Raw genomic sequence first — 13,467 nt, forward strand, 5'->3', positions numbered from 1 at the left:
TTCACTCTTTTATTCATCATAGCTAATTCTCTGAATGCGTACGTTTGCGCATACGCATGGGGGAGAGACAGGATGAATCCTGAGTGGGGGGGGTGGGGGGGGAAATCAGCTGAACACTGCACTCCTACACTGGGTTTGGCATACTAAAATCACAGGCTTTTCACAACCCTCAGTTATATTATTCATGCAGAATGCACTCAGCTTTCTATTGTTCCTGCACTCATTGTTTATAAATGAGTCTGTTGCTTCATCTGGGGATGGAAGTTCCTTTAAGTTTCCCCCAGTCAAAGTACTTCTGTAATGAGCTACCATGCTATTGCTCAGAGACTTAAAGAAGTTTCTGGAAGTGCTTGTGCCTCTAGAAACAAGAAATTTTCTTGTCTTATTGAATTGAGAAGAAAAATTCAAGATGGTTGTTTTGTTTTGGTAAATCCCAGATACACATGTTTCTAATTGTTTCTTTAAGGTACTGAATCTTGGAGAAACAATTAAATGCTTCATTGTCTTCTTCACTACTATAATATCTGCAGAGGGAGTTTCTTTACATATATTAAGTCTCCTGCTTTTATACATCGCCTAAATATTCCAGTCCACTGAAACAGAAAAAACATAATGACAGTGAGACAAGGGCTTAAAATGCTATACTTTCTATAAACGTTATCCTTCATGGTGGGATATGAAATGTACTAGAAAATGGTGGTCCTTTCTATTAAGGCCAATACAACTACCACAAAGCACATAACCCCTTTTGTCTAACAATATTGTGAATTTCATGATTTCGCTTGTTCAACAGTTCAGGCTGTCATCATTAATCCTGGCAGTTGTGCAAGATCCTGATGTATTCCACAGTTTAGAGTTTTTTCAATCCAATTTAAGTTAATAAACAGTGGACTGAATCACAAAAAGAAAAGAATAAGTTAATCACATGGCAACTTAAATCGCTTTGGGATTCAGAGGACATCCCACTATCTAGGGTCTCACATCATAGCATTTTAAAAGAGGGATGGATCTCTGTCTTGCTCATCCATTGTATTGTACATCTTTATTTCAAGTAGAATGGATTACTTTTATGCTACTGACTTGGCTGGGATATCTCAAATGCAAAGGTGACAAGAGATAAACTACCCCCTGACCCATCAGAGAAAAAAATAGAGTCAAATGCATGCATCATTTAGTCTGAAAAGAAAGTTCGGTATTTAATTTCGGATTCATGGAATGTAAGGATTTGCAAGTGATTGGGAATTAATTTACAGTTAAACAAATGTGAAGGAAAGAAGAAAAAAAAACAATTCCAGGGCTTTCATAAATGATTTATCCTCCTCTTGCGACTAACAATGGACTTTGTGAAATGGGTTTGTTTAATAGGATCTTTTGAATATTAGCTCTGACTTGTTTGTTACAACTGAAATTTTACAAAAGCTTCTCCAAGACCAATATCTTTAGTACTACTTGCCAAAATGCCTCTCCAGGTTCCCAGGGTTCTGTCTTAATTTGTTAGTTCCTTTTCGTCCCCCCTCCAAATAACCAGGCCAGAGTCAGATCTCTGTTACACCGCTGCAAATCCAAAGTCTCTCCTTTGAAGTCAATCGAACTACTCTGGATTTACACCTGTCCAGATTAGATGAAAATCTGACTCTAGAGTTCAGATTCTGAGTTAGTTGAATAGTGTTTACTTTTATCAAATGCATTTTCCCCCCATCCACTTTAAAACAGAATTAAATCTTATACGGCCAGATTCTGCCACCCTTACTCATGTTGAGTAGTACCTCACTACTTGATTAGTCCCACTGAAATCAATGTAGCTACTACTCACAGAGTTGAATATTCAAGACAAATTGGTAGAATCTGGCCCATAATTAGCAAAAGGGACTGTTATCTAAAAAGTACTAAAGATTACAGATTATCCAAAAAAGGGGACAGTAACAGACTGCTTTATATTGGTTTTACAACTCCAGTTATTTCTTGATGTATTTAGATTTTAAAATGGTAGGTTTCTGATTAAGAAGAAAAAAAATTATAAATGTTCCTGTTGCTGTAAGATTCCATTCAATTTTAGTACAGCGAAGAACAGATTAAAATAACCCCATTTAGGAGTTGAGAGTAAATAATCAACAAATCTAGAAACTGGTCAGTGCCTTGTACATGAGTTAGCACACAGAAGAAAGCACAGTGTGGGAGGGAGGTGGATTGCAAGAAGCAAGCTTGCGTTTATTTTAAACACTGTGCCCATTCAAAATAGTCATATCTGCATCTATTTCTAAGAGCAAGCAAAGTCACTATGTATTTAACATAGTAAAATGCCTTTTTCATCAATTAAGACAACAGAACAGATGCAAATGAACCAATCAGGGATTTAGAGTGAGCTATCAGTGTTAGAAAGCTAGTCTGAACATTCCAGTTGAGTCACCACAGAGAAGTCGGGGGGAGGGGGAGAAAGGGGGGAAATAAATTACTGTGTGCAACTCCATCTGCAAACTGCTTCTCCCGCACTGGTATGTAATAAAATGTGTTGCTAAGATACAAGCTGCTAAAGAAGTTCATTAAAGGACACTTTAAACAAAGCTGCCAGACTCTTTTCCCTTTAAAGACTGCTTATTTGGTTCTGTCCCTTGTATTTATAATTAGATCCTCTATAAGAAGAGATTGTACTCCATCCAAGCCTACTCAGCAAAGAATGTTAACAAAATAACGTAAATCAGACTGACTTTGGTTATATATATTTATGGGCTGCAGGGATGTTTACAGAAACATATTTAGGTCCCACTTTTACTGTTTAATGAGAAATAAACCTTTGAAAAGTAGCTTCTCCATTAGCTGGAAAGTGGAATTGTCAATTTCTATAATGGCATTTTACTTTCTCATCACTCTGACCTAACTTTTAGAATGGATGAGAATACTTTAGGGAAAAGAGCCTGGGTCTTTGTTGTTAAGTTTGGAATCTGGGAGGCATTTGTCTCTTAACTTACCTTTCATGTGCAAAACAATATTATGCTACAGACACTGAAAAAGAGGCCGAGATTATTTATGCCTTTCTGCTGGCAATTTGTCCAGTTTTTCATCTGTATGTTGGTTCCTAGACATATGTTAACAATTTCCAAAACTTCCTTGATCTTAATGCATTAACGACACCAATAAGTCTATTTTGTGACATTTTCTTTCAGGCAAAGATATGTTATCAGGGAGGCCTTTATCTGACCTTCTACAGAATTCTTCTCCTCTCTGTAGTAACATCTTGATAGTGGGGATTTTTGTTGTGGTGGGAGGGGGAGGAGAGAGGGTGAAGAGGGAGCAAGGTATTTTTTGCATTCGCTTACTGTGCTGAAAAATTATATTTTAAGAAATAATTCTAGTATTTATCTGTGGTGCATTTAATAGCACATGAAATGCATAAATCATAAAGCACACAGTTAGTATCACTGATTATAGGAAATGCTACTTGTCACTTTGTAACCTGCATCTCATATTAAATTCTGTATCACAGTCACCAGTATGTATATATTTTTAATTACATTTTCAGGCTCATTTACATGCGCATATTGGCTTTCTGCCTGAATGATATCAAAAAGAAAGACCTTTCAACACACACACACTTGAATCTGTACATTTGAGAGACAGGAATCTTGTCTCATCTTTTTCATACTTAAGAAAAGCTTCAATTCGTCAATAAATCTTTAGGCAATCCTAGCTGATTCAAAGAGCTTCAGAAAATAGAAAATTACAGAAAATGCAGGTTAATCTGTGTTGCATGTCAAAGGTTTCAATGTTCTCACTTGACTCATGTTAATCAAAATGCAATATATATTTTTTTACTTTCTGTAATCTTTAAAATCTGTTATCAATAGCTGAGTTAGCTCAAAAAGTCTCTTCCCTTCCTCCCCTTCTCCCTGGATGCAAGATAAGCTACCTCATAAAGAAAGGACAACATTAACAAGAGAAATAGTTCTGGAAAGAAAAACCTTCTATATACTATACAGATTTGTTTTCTGTTTCAAGCCCAGTGACATGCTTCTGTTGATTAGATGTAAGCAATCAGACAAATTTTTAGACAAACACTCTCTTCCTGCCACAGCCTGTACACCTAGTCTCTTAGGACTAAATCCCAACTTTGAAAATGAGCACCATTTCTCAAACACACAGATCAGCACTGCTGATCATTTCTACAGAATTCTTAGACAAAATGCTACACTAGAGTTACTTCTTGTGTTGATTTTACTGCAGCCACATTCAGGCCTAGTTCTGTGTTTTACTTTCCAGCAGCCAAGTGCATCCATTTCTATCCTAAATTTGGGCCACACATTTACTATTCTGTGAGTTTAAAAAAAATGCTGATTCATATTTTTTTTCCTTTTTCTTTGTATATTAAACAGTCTGCATGTGCTGTGCAAAAAAAAAAAAGTAGTACATATTAGATTTCAATAGATGCTTACTATTAGGAGTCAGAGGTTGTAGCTAGAACTAAGCCGCATCAGCAATTTCATGACACTCTGGAAATTGCTACTACATAACAATAAGTAGCTGATTCAAAAAAAATGAGAGCGCGCGCTTAAGGAAGTACATTTTATCTTCAGAAGAGCATTTTCAAACAATAAGGTGGTACCACCTTAAGTAAAAAAGAAATCCTCAAATATGATATATGTAAGGGAAATGTACATAGGATGATTTAACAAGGGGAGGTGAAAAGGCAGACCAAATATGATTCTGTCAGGCTAAACTAACTGACTTTACTTTAATGGCAGAAAAACTCATTTGCATTTCAATTAATCCAATTCTTTTTTTGTTCTTCTTTGTTCTTATCTTAACTTGCAGCACATTTTTTTATACTTTGCCAGCTTCAGTTGACTACGCATGTAGAAATTGCCCCCTTTTTGACATCATGGTCACACATACACCATTTACCATGGCCTTGTCTTATTGATTTGCAAACTTCTACCCTTTAACTCTATTGATTAGAAACTGTGTTGATGCCTCAGATTTGGGGGGGGGACGGGGGGGAACTGTATCATTTTATAATCAGTATATATTTTATCTTTACTATAAAGAGGAAAGCATAGAGGAAAAAGTTAAAAGTAACTCTGTATTAATGTGCCTTTCTACGTCTTTGTAGCTTTCAACTGAAAAAAATCAAATCTGGAATGAGATGAGAAATGGCTTCCTCAACTTGAACAAAAAAGTGTTTAGAATGATGCACTGTCCCACTGGAAATGTGATTTCATATTACCCTACAAAACCCATTTCCCTAGTCTCATACTACAAAGAGACACTTAGGACCATATTCTACTTTCTCACCGCAAGCAGACTTCCCATTGAAGTCAACAGGCCAGATCCTCAGCTGGAGTAAACTGGCATAGCTCCATTGAAGCCACACTGATCTGGATGAGCTGAGGATCTGGACCACTAATTAAACTTCTGTGAAAAGAGTGAGAGGGGAGTGTGGCCTATAAGCTCTGCAAACATACATAACACTTTCTAACTCTGTGTCACAGGATACCTACAAAATACATTCCACGCATACAACAAAAGTTTCTCTGATATGTTTGCTATCAAAGCATCAAATATTTAAGAACAAATATCTGCTTGCTGCAGTACAATTAAATATTTTACAACATGTAACAGGTAGCAAGTACCTTTAGTGTAAGACTACATGTGAAATAAAAAGGTATTGTTACTATAATTCCTTTTTCTGAATAGACAAAGGCATTAGAAGGAAAAAATTGCTAAATCACAGGGATAATCATCATAGCCAGCTCCTCTAATGAGGCATCATGGGATTACTGGAGTTATTATAAGAGTCATCTTATTGAAGAAATTCAAAGTTAATTGAAATCAATTGTACTGTTCTGACAGCAGGTGTTTTAAGTGGCTAAAATATCAAAGTGTACTCTTTAAAATGGTTAGAATGAACGTTACATTCACTTTCCAACCCTTAGCACTGCCAAGTGATGTACTGTACATGTACAGAATAGTGTACAGTAAAAGAAAAATGCTAGAATAATACCACATTTCACCTGCCAATCAGACTGCCACCAAGCAAATGTTGATCAAAATCCCCTTCAGCACTATGTTTACATTCAGGGTTGGCAATTTCAGTAGTTTTTATAAGGGCAAATCAAACGCAAAGCAGAAAGCCACAAGTATGTTTGTGCTGTGCTTCAAACTCTGTGAAAATGCTTTCTACAACCTTTCCTCCCCTCCCCCAATATGGGCACCTAATCTCATGTAACTTTATTGAAAGCATAAAGAAGAATGCTAGGATTGCCTTTATATAAACTATATTCCCAAATTTCCTCTCCAAGGAGCTGATGGTAAATTTGTCATTTTTTACTCAGATAGCAAAGCAACCAATAAATTACTAGCTGATTGTAGCAAAACATGAGGAACTATTGCTTTCTAAATTACCAGCCCAGAACTAATCTTCACTTAGATCCAATAACTTCACTTGATTTTCCATTTGTTCAGAAGTCCCAGTGAAGTCAATAGAAGCTCTGTGTACAGAAGGACTGCAAAGTCAAGCCCACATTTAAATTACTTCTTGTGTCTACATTTAAAGACTCAAAGCATAATTGGAAAGTTTAAAATTCCACTTCAAGATTCATCACCAATTTAGAGCCTGATCCAATGGGAATACTGGGGCAGAGACTGTCTTTTTGTTCTGTTTTTACAGCACCTAGCACAGTGGGCTCTTGGTCCATGACTAGGGCTCCTAGGTGCTACTTCAATACAAATAAATAAATAATAATCTCTATTGACTTCAATGAGCATTGGATATGGCCCTTAGATCCAAATGAATCCAAATGGATACTACTGCCACCAAAATAAATTTAGAGTTTGTTGTGTTGTTGTTTTTTTCTCTCTCCCCCCCCCCCCCCCGGCAGAATTTGACCTTGGTTCTACTTAATTTGGAAACCCCATTCAGGTCTTATCTTTGTTTTCATTGACACTTGTAACCTCTATTTTATTTCAACAATTTTGAAAGTACCCAACCATATGAAATACTGAGCTTTAGCAAATGTCAATAATTTCCCCTTTAACATGTGTAAACAATGCTGCCATTTTCAGGCATAGCACAGCTTGGATTTCACTAAACCAAAAAACACCCCTCTGAAAGATAGACACAACATATGTAAAGCAGACATCTTGAACGAAAGAGTCTCCAACAAACTCCCCATGCTTAAGAAGTGCACACTAATTTTACAAAGTCTAACACATCCTATGAAGATATTTTGACAGGGGTCACCAATGGCAAAATACAGTCAATGATTTAATTTCAGGTATGCACTACAAAAAGACAAACCACCAATAACCCCACCTTGGGACAGCCTCTTTGAGACTAATGTTGATTTTCGATGTAGATAGTAAATTATGGTAAAGAAATGAGGCAATGCACAAGTGAATGGCATATACATAATGTCTTTCAGGAAGACATATTTTTATTGCTGTGCTCCAGGACAGGCTGTTTGAATTCAGAGTTCATCACAGTTGAAAATATAGCAGTCTACACATCCTTACTGTTAATTTTCCAAGACCTGGTTTACCACCCAATGCTTATGTCAGAAACAGTTTAACTTGTGATTTGGGTTTTTGTTTTGTTTTTTAATCAGTTAAGTGTTATTATTAAGAAGTAACTTAAAAAAAAAAACAGCATACTGACTTCCTGGCCAAACAGAATGCACAAAAATATGCGCAGCAAAGTACCTCAAACATGCTTTTAAAGAACAAACCTGGTTCTTATGATTACTCTTTTATTTACATATAAATGCTTATTGCTTGACAATTTAGATAAAAACATTACTGCTGCTCTGCATGTGATGTGGATTCAAGGTGTAAAACCACTGGACCAACTAATGGAGTCTTCACACATCATATCTTGTTAAAGAAGAGGTAACCCACTCTCAAATGGTATTACAATTCATCAAAACTATAGTGTACAAAATGTGTAGGTAGACTCATATAAGACAAGTCTAACTTTGCTTTTCAGAGCAAGAGGTAAATTTAAGTATTGATGTAAGTGACACTAAAAAAACCCACAAAGAACATCTTTAATATTTTCCCAACATTTTCAAACAAATATTATAAAGTACATTTAATTCCATATTCCTGTACATTGACAATGTAGGCGAAATACTGGATGTACAGGAATTTAATTTGGTTGTAAATTGAAATCTAATTTCTTGCATAAAGCTATGTTTAGCACATTTGAGCCCATGCCCAAATGCTTGAATCTGTCTGGATACTTTGTGTTCTTATTTTTAATTTTTTTAAAAAGTAAAAGGTGCAATAATTCCAATGGCTCAGAAGGGAAACTGATGACTGGGGCAGTGAAAAATACTACTCCCCATGGTTATATTTGTAAACAGATGTAGTTAGTGTAATGATCTATTCATTTTACTATCTTTTTCATCATCCACATGTGCATTTTAACTGAAATGTAATTTTAATATCTTGTATTTAGTGCATGCACAATAAAGACCAGGATTATCATGTTCTAAATCAGCTGTGCTTAAACAAATCTACAACTGATTTAAAAAGAAATTAAAAACCCACCGTTTTCAAAAGTATATATTGAAACAATCACTTCTGTCCCTCCAAGCTACATAAGGTTTCTTTAAATGTATAGCAGGAGGGAGGGGGCGTTGTACTCATGCAAGCAAGAAGCTGAAATCAATAACAGATCCATGATTTGTCAAACACCTACTACACTAATTTTAAAGGTACCTCTATCATACCCTGTAGCACCTGATAATTCAGTGATGGACTTTTTCTAAGGAGAAATTGCTAATCATACCAAAACCTGCAAAGTTACATGATATTTTTGTGACATGGTCAAAGGCTGAGCTCTCCAAACTCATTTCATTTGTGACCTAAGAAAGATTCAAACCAAGCCTCCAGAGGTGGCAGTCTGGAGCAACAGCATGCTAAATCACCAACTAGCCCCTATCTATAAGCCCTTGTTGCATAGAACGTCAAAATAAGCAGAAGAAATATAATACTGTCCACTTTTGTAGAAAAATACTAGTTTCAATCACTAGGCCAATATTTACTGTTTTCTGATTTTTATTTTTAATTACTTTGCACTTTACAGGGATTTTTAGAAAATAGGGAGAGTAGTGGGAGTTAAAAAGCTATCACGTAACCCTTGTTTACTAGTTAGTTTGGGATTCAAAGAAAATGTTGTGTAAGATTGATAACAATATTCTACACCCAGCTGCATCAGAATGTTCAAATTGTATTTTCAGATGTCTCTCTCTGCCTTATCTAAATTCCAGCATGTCACATAATAAATAGCTTCTCATTTACTATCATCATAAAAATTTAAACAGCCTTGAAATAGTTGCTACAATAGAGAAAAAACGATCAAATGTATGTTCTAAATACCACTTAAAACCAGCAAAACTATTTCCATATTGAAGAAAGAACACATAAAGATGCATTGTTGCAGTAAAGGCTGTTACCTTGTTTAAAAAAAAAATCCTCTACTCAGTGTAGTAGTATTAGAGTCAACAACTTGCTGTTTTACACAGCATAAAAGGACTAACAGCCCTTAGCTATCATGTAGTGTCAGATTTGCTTTAAAAAATAAAGTATCTGATTTGATTCTATACAGTGATTAAACATCTTTGTGCTCTGCTGAGTAGGGTATTCTATCCCCTCCCCCTCCAAAAATGGCATCAAAGCAATCAAAATGGTAATGTTCAGCATGAATGGGGCCCCATCCCCCACCTTCAAACTCTGCAGACTTTTCTCCATGTTAGGAAGAAACCAACACCCCTTCTTCACAAAATGGAAGCTTCCACTACCAAATTGAGAGTGCTGACAAATTCTGATTACAATAAACTGGGCGGAAAAGGGTAGCATATAATCACCACCATCTATGCATGCATTCTATGAGCACGTATTAAATATGCACGGATCACTTTTCAACTTTAACCACAACTCCACGCACACACACACACAAATAATTCCCTCTCTTCCCCCCAGGAATATTACAAATCCCGAGGTTTCTTTCCTAGGGTGGAAGATTTTTTTGTTTTGTGATAGAAAAAAAAAAGGCGCTGTTCCAAGTTTTGGTGCTGAAAGAGCTGCTGCATTCCGAAGGAATCGCGATCGATTCAGCCAGGGGAAAGGAGAGGGGTGATGGAGCAGGCTCTAGCTGCCAAAGGGGCTTTTGGAAAGCTGCATGATCCTGCAGAGTGTGTGTGTGGGGGGGGTGTAATGGGGGGGGGGGGTGGAACGGTGAAAGTTCTTCGCTATGGGGACTCAATCCGGCAGATCATGGACTCGCTTTCCAAGCTGCTGCTGCCGCTGCTTGGTTTAAGCATTAGAAGTACTGAAAGTGGAAGGAGCGGGGGTCAAGGGGGTGGGTCGGGGTGTGTGTGTGTGTGTGTGCCGCGTTTGCAAAGCACAGGGGAAACATGGGGCTGTGGAGCGTTCAATGGCATCTGATCGTGGTGCTGAAACCAAACAATCACAGCTCCTCGCCATCAGCTGATCTAACCCAAACAAACTCACAATAGAGAACTTTCTTTCATCCTGAAAGAGGATTAGGGGCTGAGGAGGTGTCAAACATTGCACTATACACAGGGGTCACTTGAAACAAAAACAAAAAATAAAAGTTTTTTTGAGGGGGGAAAAGAGAGGAAGGTTTCTATTTTGTTTTGTTTCCCTTCCTCAGATTTTCCTATAACTGGAACAGGTTATTTTTAAAAAAGTGAAAGTGCCTAAGTGAACTCAAATCCAAAGCTAACACGTCAGATCAGACCAAAGGAAGAGAAAGACAAGTGCAAAAAAAAAAAAGTGATCAATAAAAATCAGTTTTGCAATTGACACCAGAAATGGCTCCGACCTGGGCTCCAGTCTCCTTGTTCCCAACTCTTGCTCAGCACATTGCATGGAAGTGCACAAAGTAGCCCAAGACAGGAGATTTTTCCATATTCCTAAAACATGTCGACCAACTCAAAATGGACGCCTCATTTTTTTTATTATTTTTTTTTAACGTTTTAACTACTGCTTATCTTTTTACTATTATTATAACCCCCACCCCAGGCAAGGGATCTAAGAAACGGATCTCGTTTTGAAAATATACATTTTCTCACTTTACACTTAGGAAAATGGATGTTTTAGTCTCTGCTCTCGGTATTTTTCAGCTAACGCAGCCACTTTTAGGATGTTTAGAAAGTGCATTGGGGAAAAAAACAGAACTGAATCGATCTATTCCTTACTTGTTTTTCATTAAGAGCTGCTATTCTTGATTGCCTTTCATGGATTTGTTTCTTAAGATCACCGTTCTGCAAAAATGGCAATAAAATGCATATTAAAGGCAAAGTGTAAACTAACCCGTCATGAATAAACTTGAGATTAGACATTGTTTAAAGGCAAAACCGTTTCACCAACGCCGTACAAAAGCATGCACACACACATAAACACCCTCTTTAGTCAAAAAGCTCAGTGAAGACTACAAAATGAGATCTCTTACTGATAAAGTTTCTCATCCTGCTGTCCCGGCACAACTGCGCTTATTACAGCAGGGATAAAATATTGAAGAAGAGGAAAAAAAGGATCTGCATTTACCTGTGGATCTTGCTTCATCTGTGCAACTAGTTTCTATAAAAAAATCACCCCAAAAAAAGGAGGAATTAGAAACTGTTTCAAGTTTAATGGATTTAAAAAAAAAATGTGTGTGTGTGGGGAAGGGGGAGGGAGGGGGGTAAGGAACAAAGAGGCAAGTAAACACTGCGAGTCAGTTTCAAGCAAAGCTCATAAATATTCAAGTCTCGTCCTAATCTCTCCAACACACACAAGCACCAACCGCAATGTTAACTCCGATTCTCCACAACACACACACACAACTCAGCCGAACAGTCTCCCAAACTACTTTTGCAAAGTGTTCGATATTCCAAGGGGGATCGGGGGGGGGGCTCTCGCCGGCTCCCCCAGGCTCAGCTCCAGCCTCCCCCCTCTTCACTCCCACTCCCAGCCCCCCTCCCCTGATCGATAGACCCTGCGACAAGAAGCAAACGCTCCTCGCTCAGCATGCAAGGCTGGCTCCCTGCGGGTCCCCCGCCCCCCCAGCCGCCCGCTCGCGCACCCCGGGGCCAGCCGCGCGGGCTCGCGGCGTTACCTGGTGACACTGGATTTCCACTTTTAACGCCTCTTGCAAGCTCTGTAGCTCCATCCCTGCAACTTGCCCGGCACTTTGCTGCCACTTTCGGAGCCCGGCGAAGTTTCTTTTGTTTTTGTTCCGTTGGCTCTCGGGGAGGGGGGGTTTGGTTTCTTCTCCGCAGCCACAAACCAACCCCCCCTCAGACAAGCCCACCCCGAGCAGAGCAATTTAAAAAAAAAGCCACAACAACAATCGAAAGAAACAACTACTCAGGCTGCACAGCAAGTTCTTTGCCTCTTTGCTAGGGACACAGACTCATCACTCACTTTCCGCCAAACTAGGGGGGGGACTCCGCCCCAGCCCCCCCGCCAGCGCCGCGCCCGGGGCCCCAGGCGGCCCCCGCTCCGCCCAGGAGCCGAGTAACCGCCTCCCGCAGCCCGCCCGCCCCTCCGGTGGGGACGAGGGGGACTTAAAACGGCAGGGACTATATTTTCTCAGAGTGCGCGCCTTGATTTCACTTTGCCTCGGGAAAAGTTGTGCCACGGCTGTCAATGCTAATTCGGAGGTGCCCGGATGGAGCAAGGAGGGGGGGGGGGGAGAAGGAAAAGGGACTGAAAGCTCCTCGCCTGGCGCATGCGCCGCGCGGCCGCCGCGGTGGGCGAGAGAACAACAAAGTAAGTGATGGAGAGAGAGGGCAGCGCGAACTCCCGGGCGTGGGGCGGCCGGGGCGGGCTCTACCCCGCGTCCCGCTGCCTCTGGGTGCCAGGGCCACGGGCTCCCCGGCTGTCAAGCAAGCGTGGGGCTGCGGGGCAAGGCAGGTGCTGCTGGTGCCTCCCTCACCGCGGCCGCGGGGCTGCTCTTGCCCGGCCTGGAACTGGGGGCAAGGGGTGGGGAGTATTAGATCGTCCCAAAGCAACACGGGCTGGGAAGGAGGCAAGTTTTTCTCTCACGCAGACACGGGCTTTCATCCTGTCCTCTTTCCCCTTCCCTCTCTCCTTACCTTTCCCCTACACTCACTTGGATTCTTCTGCCTTTGCTTCACTCGCTTTCTTCTTCTCTCTGCTTTCCTGCATTCTTGCTCCAAGATATTTAACTACCTGCCAGCCAATGAAGGCCACAAGGTCATTTTTTATCTTTCAGAGTAGCAGCCGTGTTAGTCTGTATCCGCAAAAAGAACAGGAGTACTTGTGGCACCTTAGAGACTAACAAATTAATTAGAGCATAAGCTTTCGTGGGCTACAGCCCACTTCTTCGGATGCATATAGAGTGAAACATATTGAGGAGATATATACACACATACAGAGAGCATGAACAGGTGTTCAATTTAAACAGGCTAGAAACTGGTTTCTTACATATCTTGTTAACACACA

General features: G+C 39.5%; 1 protein-coding gene across 1 annotated transcript in view; it reads right to left on the bottom strand.

Moving 5' to 3' along the window:
* The window catches only part of PHF21B (PHD finger protein 21B), a 208,163-nt gene extending 195,794 nt beyond the window's left edge, over positions 1 to 12,369 (bottom strand). The window contains exons 1-3 of the mRNA XM_024204428.1: positions 12,116 to 12,369; positions 11,566 to 11,598; positions 11,217 to 11,282 (exon numbers count right to left, since the gene is read on the bottom strand). Of these exons, the coding sequence (XP_024060196.1) occupies positions 11,217 to 11,282; positions 11,566 to 11,598; positions 12,116 to 12,169 (153 nt within the window). The 5' untranslated portion in view covers positions 12,170 to 12,369. The remainder of the gene's footprint in view (positions 1 to 11,216; positions 11,283 to 11,565; positions 11,599 to 12,115) is intronic.
* Between the last annotated feature and the right edge of the window lie 1,098 nt (positions 12,370 to 13,467).

Source organism: Terrapene carolina, unplaced genomic scaffold, assembly GCF_002925995.2.
Source record: "Terrapene carolina triunguis isolate 2854851 unplaced genomic scaffold, T_m_triunguis-2.0 Scaffold112, whole genome shotgun sequence".
Taxonomy (NCBI): domain Eukaryota; kingdom Metazoa; phylum Chordata; order Testudines; family Emydidae; genus Terrapene; species Terrapene triunguis.